This window comes from Rutidosis leptorrhynchoides, chromosome 11 (assembly GCF_046630445.1).
Source record: "Rutidosis leptorrhynchoides isolate AG116_Rl617_1_P2 chromosome 11, CSIRO_AGI_Rlap_v1, whole genome shotgun sequence".
NCBI classification, from domain to species: domain Eukaryota; kingdom Viridiplantae; phylum Streptophyta; class Magnoliopsida; order Asterales; family Asteraceae; genus Rutidosis; species Rutidosis leptorrhynchoides.
In genome coordinates, this window is record NC_092343.1 from 19,204,697 (window position 1) to 19,218,217 (window position 13,521).

Genomic DNA, 13,521 nt, shown 5'->3' on the forward strand with positions numbered 1-13,521 from the left:
TAGCAAGGATAAGCGCGATGACTACATCTCAAATGCAACCAAACAGTCAACCAAACCTGCAGGCTTTTATTGACTTTCTGCGTCATTTGATGGGCATCACGCATCAAACTCAGCATGATCCAGGGTTCCAGTTCTATGGTACACAAAACTACCAATGGCTGGATTATGGTTTCCCTCAATATACAAAACAGGGTCAATCATCCAGTGCCACCCCGCACTAGGACGTGTCTATAGGGGATTATGGTTATGGTACTACCCCTCATCAAACACCAAGGAACTCATCATTTGATATGGGAAGTCCATCAACTCCAAGGAACTCTGCGTTTGATTTGGGATCTCAACGAACTCAAACATATGTTCGGCGAAACTCTCCCTTGGCATTCCCGAATTTTGGAGGTACATCACAAGTTGATCATAATGTTCATGATGCGATGGATCTAGGAGATGATGAGCCCGACCCACAACCAAAGCAATTTCGGAGGAGTGACCGGGTTTCAAATCCACCACGATGTGGTACCGGTGGACACAAACATGGGCATAGACGTGGACGTTGAATGAGCGTATTATGAATGATTGTAATAGTATGTGTGTTTTAATGGTTGTTTTAATAAAAACTCTTTTATTTTAATGAATGTACTTTTATTATATTTTGCAATAATGAATAATTTATTAATTGAAAACTCGTTTTACAAACTACAAATTATTATAATTAAATAATAAAAACATAATATAATATGAAAAACAAAAAATAATCTGATTATTTATAAACTAATAAATAATTAATTGATAAAAAAAATTATATAAAAATCATAATAAAATAACACAAACATAACATAAATAAGAAAAAAAAATATAAAATTACAAACCGGCATTTCAAATGCCGGTTTGGTTAAAAATACGGGTCCACGGCCGAAACCCTAATTACTTGTAACGGTGACGTCAGAAAACTTCAAACCGGCTAATGAATAATCGGTTTGGCTTTCAAACCATCAAACCGGCAAATGAATAAACGGTTTACCCATGTTTATAAATTTTTTTTTTTTTTTGAAAAACTATTTCTGTAAAACCTATAAATATATTACCATTTAAAAAAAAAATTCAAAAAAAGATTATTTCTTATTATTATCATGGTATTATAGTTACGGCCACGGGTATTAATTCTTATTGCGAACATAACGTACTTGCTTCCTAATGAAATCACGGATCTTAAAGAAATTTGTTACGTCAATACTTAATACTCCGTAACTATCTAAGGGTAAGATTTTATACTTATCAAAAAACCGGCATCATACAAATCTTAAGTCAAATCCTTATAACTATTTTGTGTATTAATATAACTCATATATACGATAGTAGATCTGCAAAACAAAAAACTATGCCTGATTACGTACCATCGATTATACAAATCAAAATTTTCTGTCAGCTTCCTGTTAAATCATTGATTCGAATGGAAGACTTTGATTGATAGCTCTGAATTTAACTCCGATTACATTGTCGGCCAGATGCAACGACAACGTCTTCTTTTAAGGATGCATAGAGGCAATGTGAATGATGATCGTGAAAAAGGTGAGTATTGTTGGGTAATTGAATATGATGATAACTTCCTCCGAAACAAAATTCCTTTGACCTATCCTCGACCCATTAACCGCCTTCTAAATAAACACCGTTTAGAGTATAATAATGATTCAGAGTTTATTGGTAGTGATCATGGTTTGCTTTGCTTTACTGGTTGCTATGTAGTTGAAGATGATTGTTTTAGTCGTTACGTTTTTTGGAATCCTTCTATAAGAAAATCAATAATAACTGATGTGCCATATTATGATCATGTTCATGTTGGTTTTGGAGTTTGTCCCAACTCTCTTGACCCTAAGATTGTCAGAATGAATAGTTTTTTTGTTCCATATTATAAAGTAGAAGACAAACTTGAATGCACTTGTGTGTATCGAGTTGAGGTATTTACATTAAGTGCAGGGGTTTGGAGAAGTCCATTAATCAAATTTCCTAGTAAATGGTTTGATATTGGATTGGAGAATCAAACACCAGTTGCTTTAAACGAGTTTATTTATTGGCCTGCTTATGCTGGCCATGTAGGTAAGTGTGATACGATCATATTGTTCAATTTGACAACTGAAGAATTTACAAAAATGCAACTTCCAGATGAGTTAGCCCACCGAACTTATAGGGACGAAATGTTTAAGTTATTTAATCTAAAAGGGTCTCTTGGTGTGGTTGATAGTGACTACGTGCCTCCAAGTACATACACATTCTCAAAAGAGGTTCACAATGTGTGGTTGATGGACCATGTTTCAAAATCGTTTATCAAGATGTACACTGTTACCTTACCATATAGGTGGAAAGTAGTGGGATTAAGGGATAATAACCAACTTATAATCGAAAAATATTTAGAAGACTTCAAATATTCAGAAGAGCGTGGATTGTTTCAATATGTAACTGAGCTTGCAACTTATGAACCTAATTCGGAACAGTTCGACAAACTTTGGCTTAATGTCGATTGTTCCACTTTTACATTCTACACAGCTTATGAACCTTATTCAAAATACGAGTTCTACAAAATTGGGCTTAATTTCGGTTTTTTCTCTTTTACAAGCTACACGGAATCACTACTATTGCTTGATCAATCAGACACACTAAATGACGATCATGGTGACGTGTGATTGCAGCAAGGAATAAATGAATCCAAATTATATTTTTACATTTTAGTTTTTTAGTTTTTCATTTTTCGTTTTTGGTTACGTAATGTATGCATTGATTCATGTGTGATAGTTTTCAACCTTTATGATAATAAATCTTGCATTTTAAATTTTTTTATTAATGTATGTGCAGACATTAAGAGGAGGTAACTCACACATTGAATCAAAGTCTAATACTTAGTATTGAAGCCATTTTTTTTTTATTTTTTTTTTTTATTGACATGATCAATGCTATTGAATTTGTGTTTCTGGTGATAACAGTTTGGAGATCAATAGTATTACATTGATATTTATTAATATTGGCAGAAGTTTATATATCATAACTATTAGGTTGAAAATCATCAAATTAAGTTTTGTTAGCTGATGAAATCTGTGTATTACCAGATTAATGTTGGTGAGTTTGGCTACAATCTGATCCTTCATGAATAAAGCTAATACACATATTGCCTCTTATATTTGTAGGGAGGGGAATAAAAAAGAATAGCACTGTCTAGGAGTGATTTTTTAAGGTTAAATTATATAAAAAATGTTGTAGAAGAATCAAACATATTGGAAATACAGAGTGTCGTATAATGGGTATGGCAGAGCATATGTGGCAGAGCGTATGTGGCAGAGCTGGTGGCTTACGAATCAGCTGAAATTAACGGAACTATGAATATTTGATTTCGGTAAAGTGGTAGGCATCGAGCATTTATATCGAATCATTTATATGTCGGTTATTGTAATCTAGATTTGACTGGTTAAACCAAGATGGTTAATGTGTATTTCTACCATTTTGAACAAGCTTTTTTAAACGAACTCATTAACCTACCACGAACTTCAAAACGGAGTATGAATACCCAAAATAACATAGTAACTACGATAAAAGAATTCACCACCTCATAAAGGTAAATCGACTACAAGAAGAGATGATAGTAGAGTAAGTCCCAACTAAATAGAGACATTCAAAATAAAAGTATCTAATGTTCAACTAGAATAAAAGGATTTTCAATTATTTGAGTTGCAACTTTCGAAAAGCAATAAATAAATCATCAATTAACATTAGGGGCGAGTGTATTCACTTTGACTTGTTTTCTTTAGTTATGATTGTTGTTAAAATATTTTATGACAAATGTTGGTGACAAATGACACTCAGATAGTATGTCGAGATTCACATTATACTGACTAGCATGTTGCAATCAACTTTCGTTAATCTTAATCTACTAGTCAATTTGTATTCATAACACAATAAATTAGAAATTAGTATGATTTAATCTATTTTAGCAATGCGGCCCTTTCTACTAAAAGGGATACATTGCACCAGAATAGACCCATATTGTTAGGAAAATCATTGTTTAGAGTCCGGAGAGTAGAGTCTTGAATTTAGAGTCTGGATGATACAGGCAGGCATTATGAAGAACATGGACTCTGTTGAATATTATGAAGATCCGAAGACTTAACCAAATACGCATAAATTATTGAAGATAAGAATGAAGAGTTTACGTCTAAGCGAATATTTTTGAATTCAAGTAGAAGATTTGATTGTGATACTATTTTATCTTGTTTCCTAGTTTGTAAGGTTGTTAGTTAGGAAACACGACATTTTAGACTTCGAGGGGATTCTGGTTTCTTGATCTCATGTCCATAAATAGGAGATATGTTTTACATTTCAGTTAAGAAGATATGTTCTACATTTCAATTCGTCAATCTCTCAATAAAATCTTCTCTGTTATCTAAACGAATTCTTATTTACTTTGTGTGTGTTACTGAGTAAATCAATTATTTTCGCACTTGATAAAACTGTTTAATTCGATACAATTAATCGTTATTATCTTGTTTAATTGATTACTAAAGTTCTACGTCATTGGATTGGGACCAACACATACATCCCAAAATGACTCATTAAGACTTCACAAATTGGAGAGATTTTAACAGAACTTTACAAAACTTGTAATACCAGGTACCGGACCTTTTTATAGTTCAAGCCTCAATTGATTAAAAGGGTGTTCTCATGACTTGATTTGTTTTACTGGTCATTATTTTCCGTAACACATGATTTCTTAGTATCATCGGTCACTTAGGCGGCTTAAAAATTTGATGCAAGATTCTTGGTTGGTTGGTTATTCTCATGGCTTTGCTTTGTTTTACTGGTTATTGTTTAAATGAAGATGATGATTGTTTTAATTGTTACGTTGTTTGGAATCCTTTCCATAAGAAAATTGTTCGACTATAGATGTTCGAATTGAACAATTTTTGTTCGACTTTAGGTGTTTTTGTTCGAAGTCAAAAAAATGTAGAACAAAGTGTAGAACACAAAATTGTTCAAGCACAGATTAAAATTGGTGTTCGAATTCAGATTTTATAGAAAGAAAAAATGTGGAGCAGGTAAGTGTTCGAACACCATGTAAATTTGTGTTCGAACTCAGAATGTAGAACACAAAATTATTCGAATGCAGGATTGTGTAAACGAAACTTGTTCGAACATACACAACTAGAAAAATAATGTTACATGGCTTCATTGTTACATTGAGTCAACTAGTCAAGTTTGCCATTTTAGTTTTGTTTACTTGGTATATTCAGTACCATACATACATGCATTCTTATTTGACTTCACATACTAAACACTAAGACATTGTAGGTGTTGCTCATTCTTGACCTTGTCATCCTCCTAGCTAATGACATGGTGAATCTTGAATGACTCTTTTTTTGACAATTTGACTTTCTCCTCCTTTTTTAATTGCTCATCATCATTGGGCGTTGTGAATACTTCATCATTGGGTCCTTCAAGTCTGTTTATTTGGGATCGGACAATAGTGTCCATTAGTTTGTTATTCACACGACCTCTTAAAGCAGTAAATGGCACGACTTCTTAAGCCATCATATTCAAAAAATAATTGAAAAAAAAAAATGTTAAAAAAAAAAAAAAATCATATTCAAAAAATGCATAACATAAAAAGGCAATGAACGTTAAGGTTAGGATAATAAAATAATTGAAGGGTGGTTTAATAATATAATAAGAAGGGTAGAATGGTCAATTTAGGATAAATTGTGTGGATGGATAAAAGAGGCCAGGTGTGCATGTTTAACGAAAGCCCATATGGAGAAGTGGACCAAAAGAGGCGGCTAGATGGGCTGCACGTTTTTAATTTAAATTAACTACCCAACCAAAACCCTTTATGGGACACGATCATTAGTTTTTATTAGGTTTTTAGTTTTTGTCTGGCCAACAACGAATTTGTGGGGTTTTCTTCCTTCAGTTTTGTGGGTTTTCAACCTAGAATTTGGTATTTATAAATATTGATTGATAGATAAGTTACATAGATCATCAAAAAAAAAAAAACAATGGCAAATTACATACCTTTAGTTCTACAAATCGAAATCTTTTATCATCTTCCTGTTAAATCACTTATTCGATTTCAATCCGTCTCGAAAGAATGGAAGTCTTTGATTGATAGCCCTGAATTTGAATCGGATTACATTGTGAGCCAGGCGCAAAGAAAACGTCTTCTTTTAAGGGTGAACCGAGGCTATTGGGTACTTGATGATGATGATGATGATACTTTCCCCCAACACATGATTTCCTCGAGGTATCCTCAGTCCGTTAATTATTTTACGCTTGTGTGTAGCTCGCATGGTTTGGTTTGTTTTATAAGTGGTTCTTATTTAGGTGAAGATAATAATAACAATGTTTTAAATCGCTGTGACATTTTTTGGAATCTATATGGAACATGTGGAAAATTAGTAGAAATTGAATCAGTAGCAATTGACTTGCCTTACAATGGAGGTGGTTCTGTTGGTTTTGGAGTTTGTCCCGTTGTCAAAATAAATAATGTTATATTCAAACGTGAAGGTAGTCGGTTTATCAAACTTCCTAGTAAATGGTTAAATATCCAGTTGAGTGCACAAACTTCATTGGTTATAAACGGGTTTGTATACTGGGTTGTTAGTACTGTAGTTGATTGTAATTATTTTATCTTATCGTTTGATTTGACAAGTGACGAATTCACAAAGATAGATGTTCCAAATACGTTAGCCCACAATAATTTCGACATATTTATTTTTAAAGAGTCTCTTAGTGTGATTCAAAGAGAAGGAACCACGTTTCAAGGAAATGAAGTTTATAAAGTGTGGTTGATGGACCACGTTTCAAAATCCTTTATCGTGCTCTTCAATGTTACCTTACAACCAAAGTGGAGAGTCGTGGGATTCAATGATAAAGACCAACTTATAATCGTATATACAGATGGATATAAAGCACAGCTTTTAGCTTATAACCCCAACTTGAGCCACTTAATCAATCTTGGGGTTTATGGTAGGTGTTCTTCTTTTACATGCGCTTAATCAAATATGCGCACTAAATGACAAGGTGATGCATACATTGCAAGATTAATTTGGAGATCGATCACAATAATAGTTGAAATCTAATCTATTGATAAGCTGCTGAGTTTTGGAGCTTGCAGCAAGGACTATTTGAAATGAAGATGATGAAATCTAATTTATATTCTTACATTTATGTTTTTACGTTACGTAATTTAGAGGGGATAAGTTACCCACTGAATCAACATGTACTAATTGTTTGAGATGTTTATATTATTACTCCATTGTTTGAGAATATTATATTTATTGCCAATTTCAATTGTTCTTTCTTGTTTAACACACTTACTTTGAAGTATACAAAAAATGTAGGTTTACCTTCATTACTATTTACATATAACGAACTGGTCAATTTCAATTATGCTTTCTTGTTTAACACACTTTGAAATCTGTTATTTCATTTTTCATGCAGTTTGATTAACTTTAGTTGCCTTTAATTGTATACAAGTACTATTATGCTGCACTTTTGTTTACAAGTTTTTAATATCAGATAATATCATTGACATAAAACAACTGTTTGAAATATTATACATTTGAACTTTGAAGTAGCACTACACCACCAGTAAATTGTACTACTCAGATTATGGAATGAAAATGTTGAAACCCAGATCAGATGCACAGTGACAACTACACACTTCATGTTTTGAAACAATTGTTTTTATCACACTTGGGTGAAAGCTTGCGTCGTTAAGCTTAAAAGCATACTTTAATTACATGGTGAATTTATACTTTGTGAGAATTGTAAGCTTGTTTAATAGATTATTATTAGTATGAATTTGTCTGGTTAAGATTAAAAGGTTGGTGATCAAGATGAAAAGCTATAAAAGGGCATCAAGTTATATTCTATTCCAACAACCTCAACTTCTAAGCGGACAATACTCGTTCATCTTGTCATGGTATGAACTTGATATTTTGGATCTTAATCATGTGAAGTTTTGACTGTTTAGTCAATGGAACATACTTACAATTATGATTGTTTTCATAGTTACAGGTATATGCAAATGGTGGAAAAACCATTGTTTTCACTCAGACAACGGGTAGAAAATCCACTATGAACGCTCAAATGATGCGGAAAATTTTGTGTTTTGATTTGGCAGAACCGCAGAACAGGACAAGAAAAAAAAGGCATGGCAATTTTGATGTTCATGGGTAGTCAGGATTATTTGAATGTATACAAAAGTTTCGTAGCTTAAATTCTGTTTAAATTTGAATTATAGTTTGATACACTTAAATTCAGACATAATTTAACTTTTAACACGAATCAAATGTTCTCACCTGATGGTCTGTATGTGAATTGATGATATGTACACTTAACAATTCAACTTATCTCTTTTTAGGATCGCGGGTTGATCCCGCCTTCGTCGAGTACCTTAATTGGTTGTGAGTTGGCTAATGTTCTCATGTATTCTTAGTAGGTTGTAACTGTATGCATCATAAATACACCTGAGTAACTTTAGACCCATTCATTATTAAACACATTTGACCAATTTCCTTCTTCGTTATTCAACCCATTTGACCCTTTAGAAACTGAAAACGGGTAGCATTAATAATTTACTGCCACTTCTAGTGGAAACTGAAATAACTATGAAATTCACTTTCACTATATGAGAATATTAAAGCCAATATATCTATTATGCTATAAGTTGTTATTATTGAAGGTATTTCGTATGCCCGAGAGACATATTAAATTAATGTGGCTAATATGTTTTGATCCAAGTCGGGTCATACCCAATAACAAGCTAACCGACACCTTAATCGTATTTTGATCTTAGCGATTGGATCGTTGATGAAATTACGCGACACTTGAAATTTAAGAAAAATGGTTTTCTAAAATAATATTACGTGATGTGTATATAAATTATGGAATAATTTATATAATAAGAGTTTAATTATTTATAGGTTAAATAATTAATAAAGTTATGTTACATTTTATAAAATTGGTTTTATAAAATAAAGTATACATAACATATAAAATGGAATTTTATAAAATTGGTTTTATAAATAACATACATAATTTATAATATAGAAATTTATAAAATATGTTTTATAAAATCTAATTTTATAAAACTATTTTATAAAATGGAAGTTTATATATTATGTTTTATAAAATCTAATGTTATAAAATCCTTTTATAAACTAATATGGGAGTGGCATTGGAGTTGCAAGTAAGCATGCTAATAAACATTATTTTAGTGTGGTTACTTCCCATGTGCATGTGCATATGTACCAAGACCTCTTGGAGACTCAACAAACATGCAATACACATCAAAATACACTTCAAAAAAACTGCACAATCTTCCTTTCTGCTGTCCAGGCCGTGAGTATTAGGGAGGGAGAAAGGGTTCTCAATCCTTTTTTTGTAAGCTAAATTCAAGTGTTAACAAATCCTAACCAAAGTACAAGGTGTTGGTGATAAGCTTGGGGTATAACAACTTGAGGTTTCATCCATTTGAGGCTCCATTCTTCATCATCATCTTCATCATTCACTACCTAGCTTGGAGTAGGTATAAACCCTTTACTTGCTTGTAGTTTGTAAGTATGTTTCACAACTTGATCCTAATTGAGATTTAACTTTAATTGGTTAAAGATTAACAAGTTCTAAATAGCAATACTTACATGCTTCCGCCTTAATTTGATTCTTAAAATGTTTTAAGTATTATGAAACTTGTTAAATCCCAACAATGGTATCTAGAGCCGAAGTTGATGGAATATGCTTCGAGATGATTTTTTAAACCCACTATTTTTTGCATTTTATGTACATGCATGCATGAAAAATGCAAAAATTAAAGGGTTTGGGTGGGTGTTGTTTTTTGGCCGAATTCTTGGACACCCAAAATGGGTTTTGGGTTGTTCCATTTTGGTCATATTTGTTGTATGTTAAAGTTCACAATCAAGCCTTAACCTTGTGTTTGAATGGTTGCATGTTTGGTTGAATTAATTCATTTATTTGGTATGTAATATTAATTCATTCATTTGGTTTGTAATAATATTATTTTGGTTATGTAATTTATTTTATATTTGGTATGTAAAATTGATTAGGTTGTAATTTCATTTTTTAGAGAAAAATGTATTAGGATATATTTTGTAAAAAATGATGAAGATGATGAAGACTTGAAGAACACAAGAAGAAGCATTTGGATGCAAGATTAAGTGGGAGATTTAAAATCTCCTACTTTGTGTTATAACCCTTTAACCGGTGGCATTTGTTTTCGGCTAAACAAATGTCTACCTAAATGGCTTGATTGTGAACATATTTGTTTTGCATGCATGGTTGTTTATTGTGTTTGTATGTTTGGTTGCTACAAGTTTATCACAAGTTAACAACAAGCAAAATGACAATTTAATTGGTTAAATTAAACATTATTAACTACATGCAAAACGACAATTTAAATGGTTAAATTGAAATGGCAAAAGGACATTAATAAATAGTTATTAAGAACACTAAAAGGATCAGACATATAAAATGGTTTATATCAAGTAATTGGCTTAATTACAAGACTTGAAAATGAATTTCAAATGAACCATACACTAAATGCATGTTGGTGTGTGGCATAAAAGTTTTCTCAAACTAGATTTAATGAAAACTTAAAATCCCTTAATTAACAAGGTAAACAAGTTAAACGCCATCCTTATTGTGTGACGCTTAGGCTATTAGGGAACTCATGATGGGATAAAGGTCACCTAACCATTATGAGCAAACTAATATGATTAAGGTGAATTTCGCACACTTGTGGGATAAAGGTCACCTTACCACTTGTATGTTGAATTTACACGTTTACACAAGTAGGACGACTTGATTTGGGAATCATGAACTTAGGGTCACCAAAGCATGAGGAACAAATAGGCGTTGATGGGATAAATATGCCATGCAAAAGGATTGCATGATCCCATAACTTAGAAGTTGCAAAAGGATTGCAATTGTCATATAATGACTACCTAGCTAAATCAAATGACGGGATAAAGGTCACCTAACCGAAATTTGGTTTACTGTTGGATTCTAAAATTTAATAAATATCAATTGAATTTAAAGGGTATTGATTGTTAAATTAAAATTAATACTTAAACAACTTTGCTAAATTTTGTAGATGGCAGCCAATAACAACAACATTCCAAATGCACCAATCAACTTTAACAACCTATCGTTGAGGTCAATCCTCGAAAAGGAAAAACTCAACCATACGAACTTCATGGATTAGTTTCGCAATCTAAGAATAGTCCTCAAACTAGAGGATAGGGCGTATGTGTTGGAAGACCCCATTCTCGATCAACCGGACGAGGATGATACGGAAGGCATGGCTTATTGGGAGAAATATTGCACCGATTCGGTGCAAGTTTCTTGCCTCATGCTTGGGACTATGATACCAGAACTCCAAAAGGATTTCGAGCATCATAGTACATATGACATGATCACACAGTTGAAGGAGATGTTCCTTCAACAAGCTCGTGTCGAGCGCTTTGAAACAGTCCGAGCATTTCATGCATGTCGGATGGACGACTCCCAATCCGTTTCATCTTATGTCCTTAAGATGAAAAGCCTAATTGATCGAGCGAACTGTCTAAACTGCAACGTGTCTAATGAATTAGCCACGGACCTTATCCTTAATTCCTTGTCAAAGAGGTTTGACACATTTTTAATGAATTATAACGTGAATGGATGGGATAAGAGCATTGTCGAATTACATGCCATGCTTAAGACGGCCGAAGCGAGCATGGGTAAAAGGGCTTCACCCATGTTTATGATCAATGAAGGCGGGTCCAAAAACAATAACACTTCTAAGCCGATCGCGGCTAAGAGGAAAGGACCCGCCTACCAAGGCAAGGGCAAGGGAAAGGGGAAGATGTTTACCCCAACCAACAACAACAAGAAGCAAAAGGTTGCCGGTAAAGCTAACCCCAAGGAAGATCCGTGCTTCGGTTGCGGTGAAATGGGTAACTGGAAACGCAACTGCCCGGTCTACCTGAAGGAGTTGAAAGAAAAGAGGGATGCAGGGCAAACCTCAGGTAATGTATATATGGTATACATTGAGCTTAGTATTACTTCTTCTAATACATGGGTATTAGACACAGGATGTGGAACTCATATTTGCAATTCTTTGCAGGGGTTCAAAAGAAGTGATCAAGATGCGGGAACAACAAGTCTCTTCATGGGAAATGGAGCAAGGGTGCAAGTGAAAGCTCAAGGAGACTTTGTTTTGAAGCTACCAAGTGGTTTGGAGCTTATTTTGAAAAATGTTTTGTATGCACCAGATTTATCTCGAAACATTATTTCTGTATCCCGTTTGAAACAATGTGGTTTTAATCTTAATTTCATTAATGATGATATCCATGTTTCTTTAGATAATGTGTTCTATTTCAAGGCTTCGCCTTTGAATGGTATTTATGAATTGGTTCATGATGACACATCATACAATAGCTCAATATACCATGCAAACACCAAGAAACTCAAAAGGGATTTGAGTGAATCCTACTTATGGCATTGTCACCTTGGTCACATAAACAAGAATCGAATGCATACACTTCAAAAGAATGGACTTTTGAAATCAAATGAACTAGACTCGTTTGATGTATGTGAATCTTGTTTACAAGGCAAAATTACTAAAGCACCTTTCAAAGGGACCTATGAAAGGGCTAAAGACTTATTGGGATTAATACATTCGGATGTATGTGGACCCTTTAAGCCCATGACTAGGAAAGGTGAAAGATACTTCGTCACTTTCATTGATGACTTTAGTCGTTTCGGATATGTCTACTTGTTAAGACATAAGGACGAAACTTTTGAAGCATTCAAGGAATATCAAAACGAAGTACAAAATCAACTCAATAAGACAATCAAGGTACTTCATACTGATAGAGGAGGTGAATACCTAAGCGATGCTTTCCAAGATCATCTTAAAAGTTGCGGGATTATCTCGCAACTCACTCCTCCTGGAACACCCCAACTTAATGGAGTTTTCGAAAGGAGGAACCGAACCCAAATGGATATGGTTTGATCTATGATGGCTAGAAGCTCGTTGCCTCTATCATTTTGGGGTTATTGTCTATGCTCCTCGGCTCGTATTCTAAATATGGCCCCAACCAAGAAAGTGGAACGAACTCCTCATGAGATGTGGTTTGGAAAACCTCCATCTCTATCATACTTAAAGGTATGGGAATGTGAAGCTTATCCTAAGCGTTACGTCCCTAATAAGTTGAATGCTCAATCCACAAAGTGTATCTTCATAAGATATCCCAAGGATGATATGGGATACTATTTCTATGATCCAACCGAGCAAAATGTATTTGTTGCTCGAAAGGCTGAATTCCTTGAAACTAAGTTCCTAATAGAAGGAAATAGTGAAAGGAAGATAGATCTTGAAGAGGTTCAAGATCAAGTAGATGATACACAATTGGTTGACACTAGCACTCAATATGAAAATGTTGAGAGTGATCAAATGGATGATCAAAATACACAAGACGT

At 33.5% G+C, this 13,521-nt stretch overlaps 1 protein-coding gene across 1 annotated transcript; it reads left to right on the forward strand.

The window, feature by feature from the left end:
- Positions 1 to 6,032: 6,032 nt before the first annotated feature.
- On the forward strand, positions 6,033 to 7,031 carry LOC139874329 (F-box protein At3g57590-like). Its single transcript, XM_071861774.1, has one exon. The coding sequence runs from the start codon at positions 6,033 to 6,035 to the stop codon at positions 7,029 to 7,031; it is 999 nt and encodes a 332-aa protein (XP_071717875.1).
- The last annotated feature ends 6,490 nt before the right edge of the window (positions 7,032 to 13,521 follow it).

Excerpts from the sequence above, each read along its gene's own strand:
- LOC139874329 (XM_071861774.1), top strand. The coding sequence starts at position 6,033 with ATGGCAAATTACATACCTTTAGTTCTACAAATCGAAATCTTTTATCAT.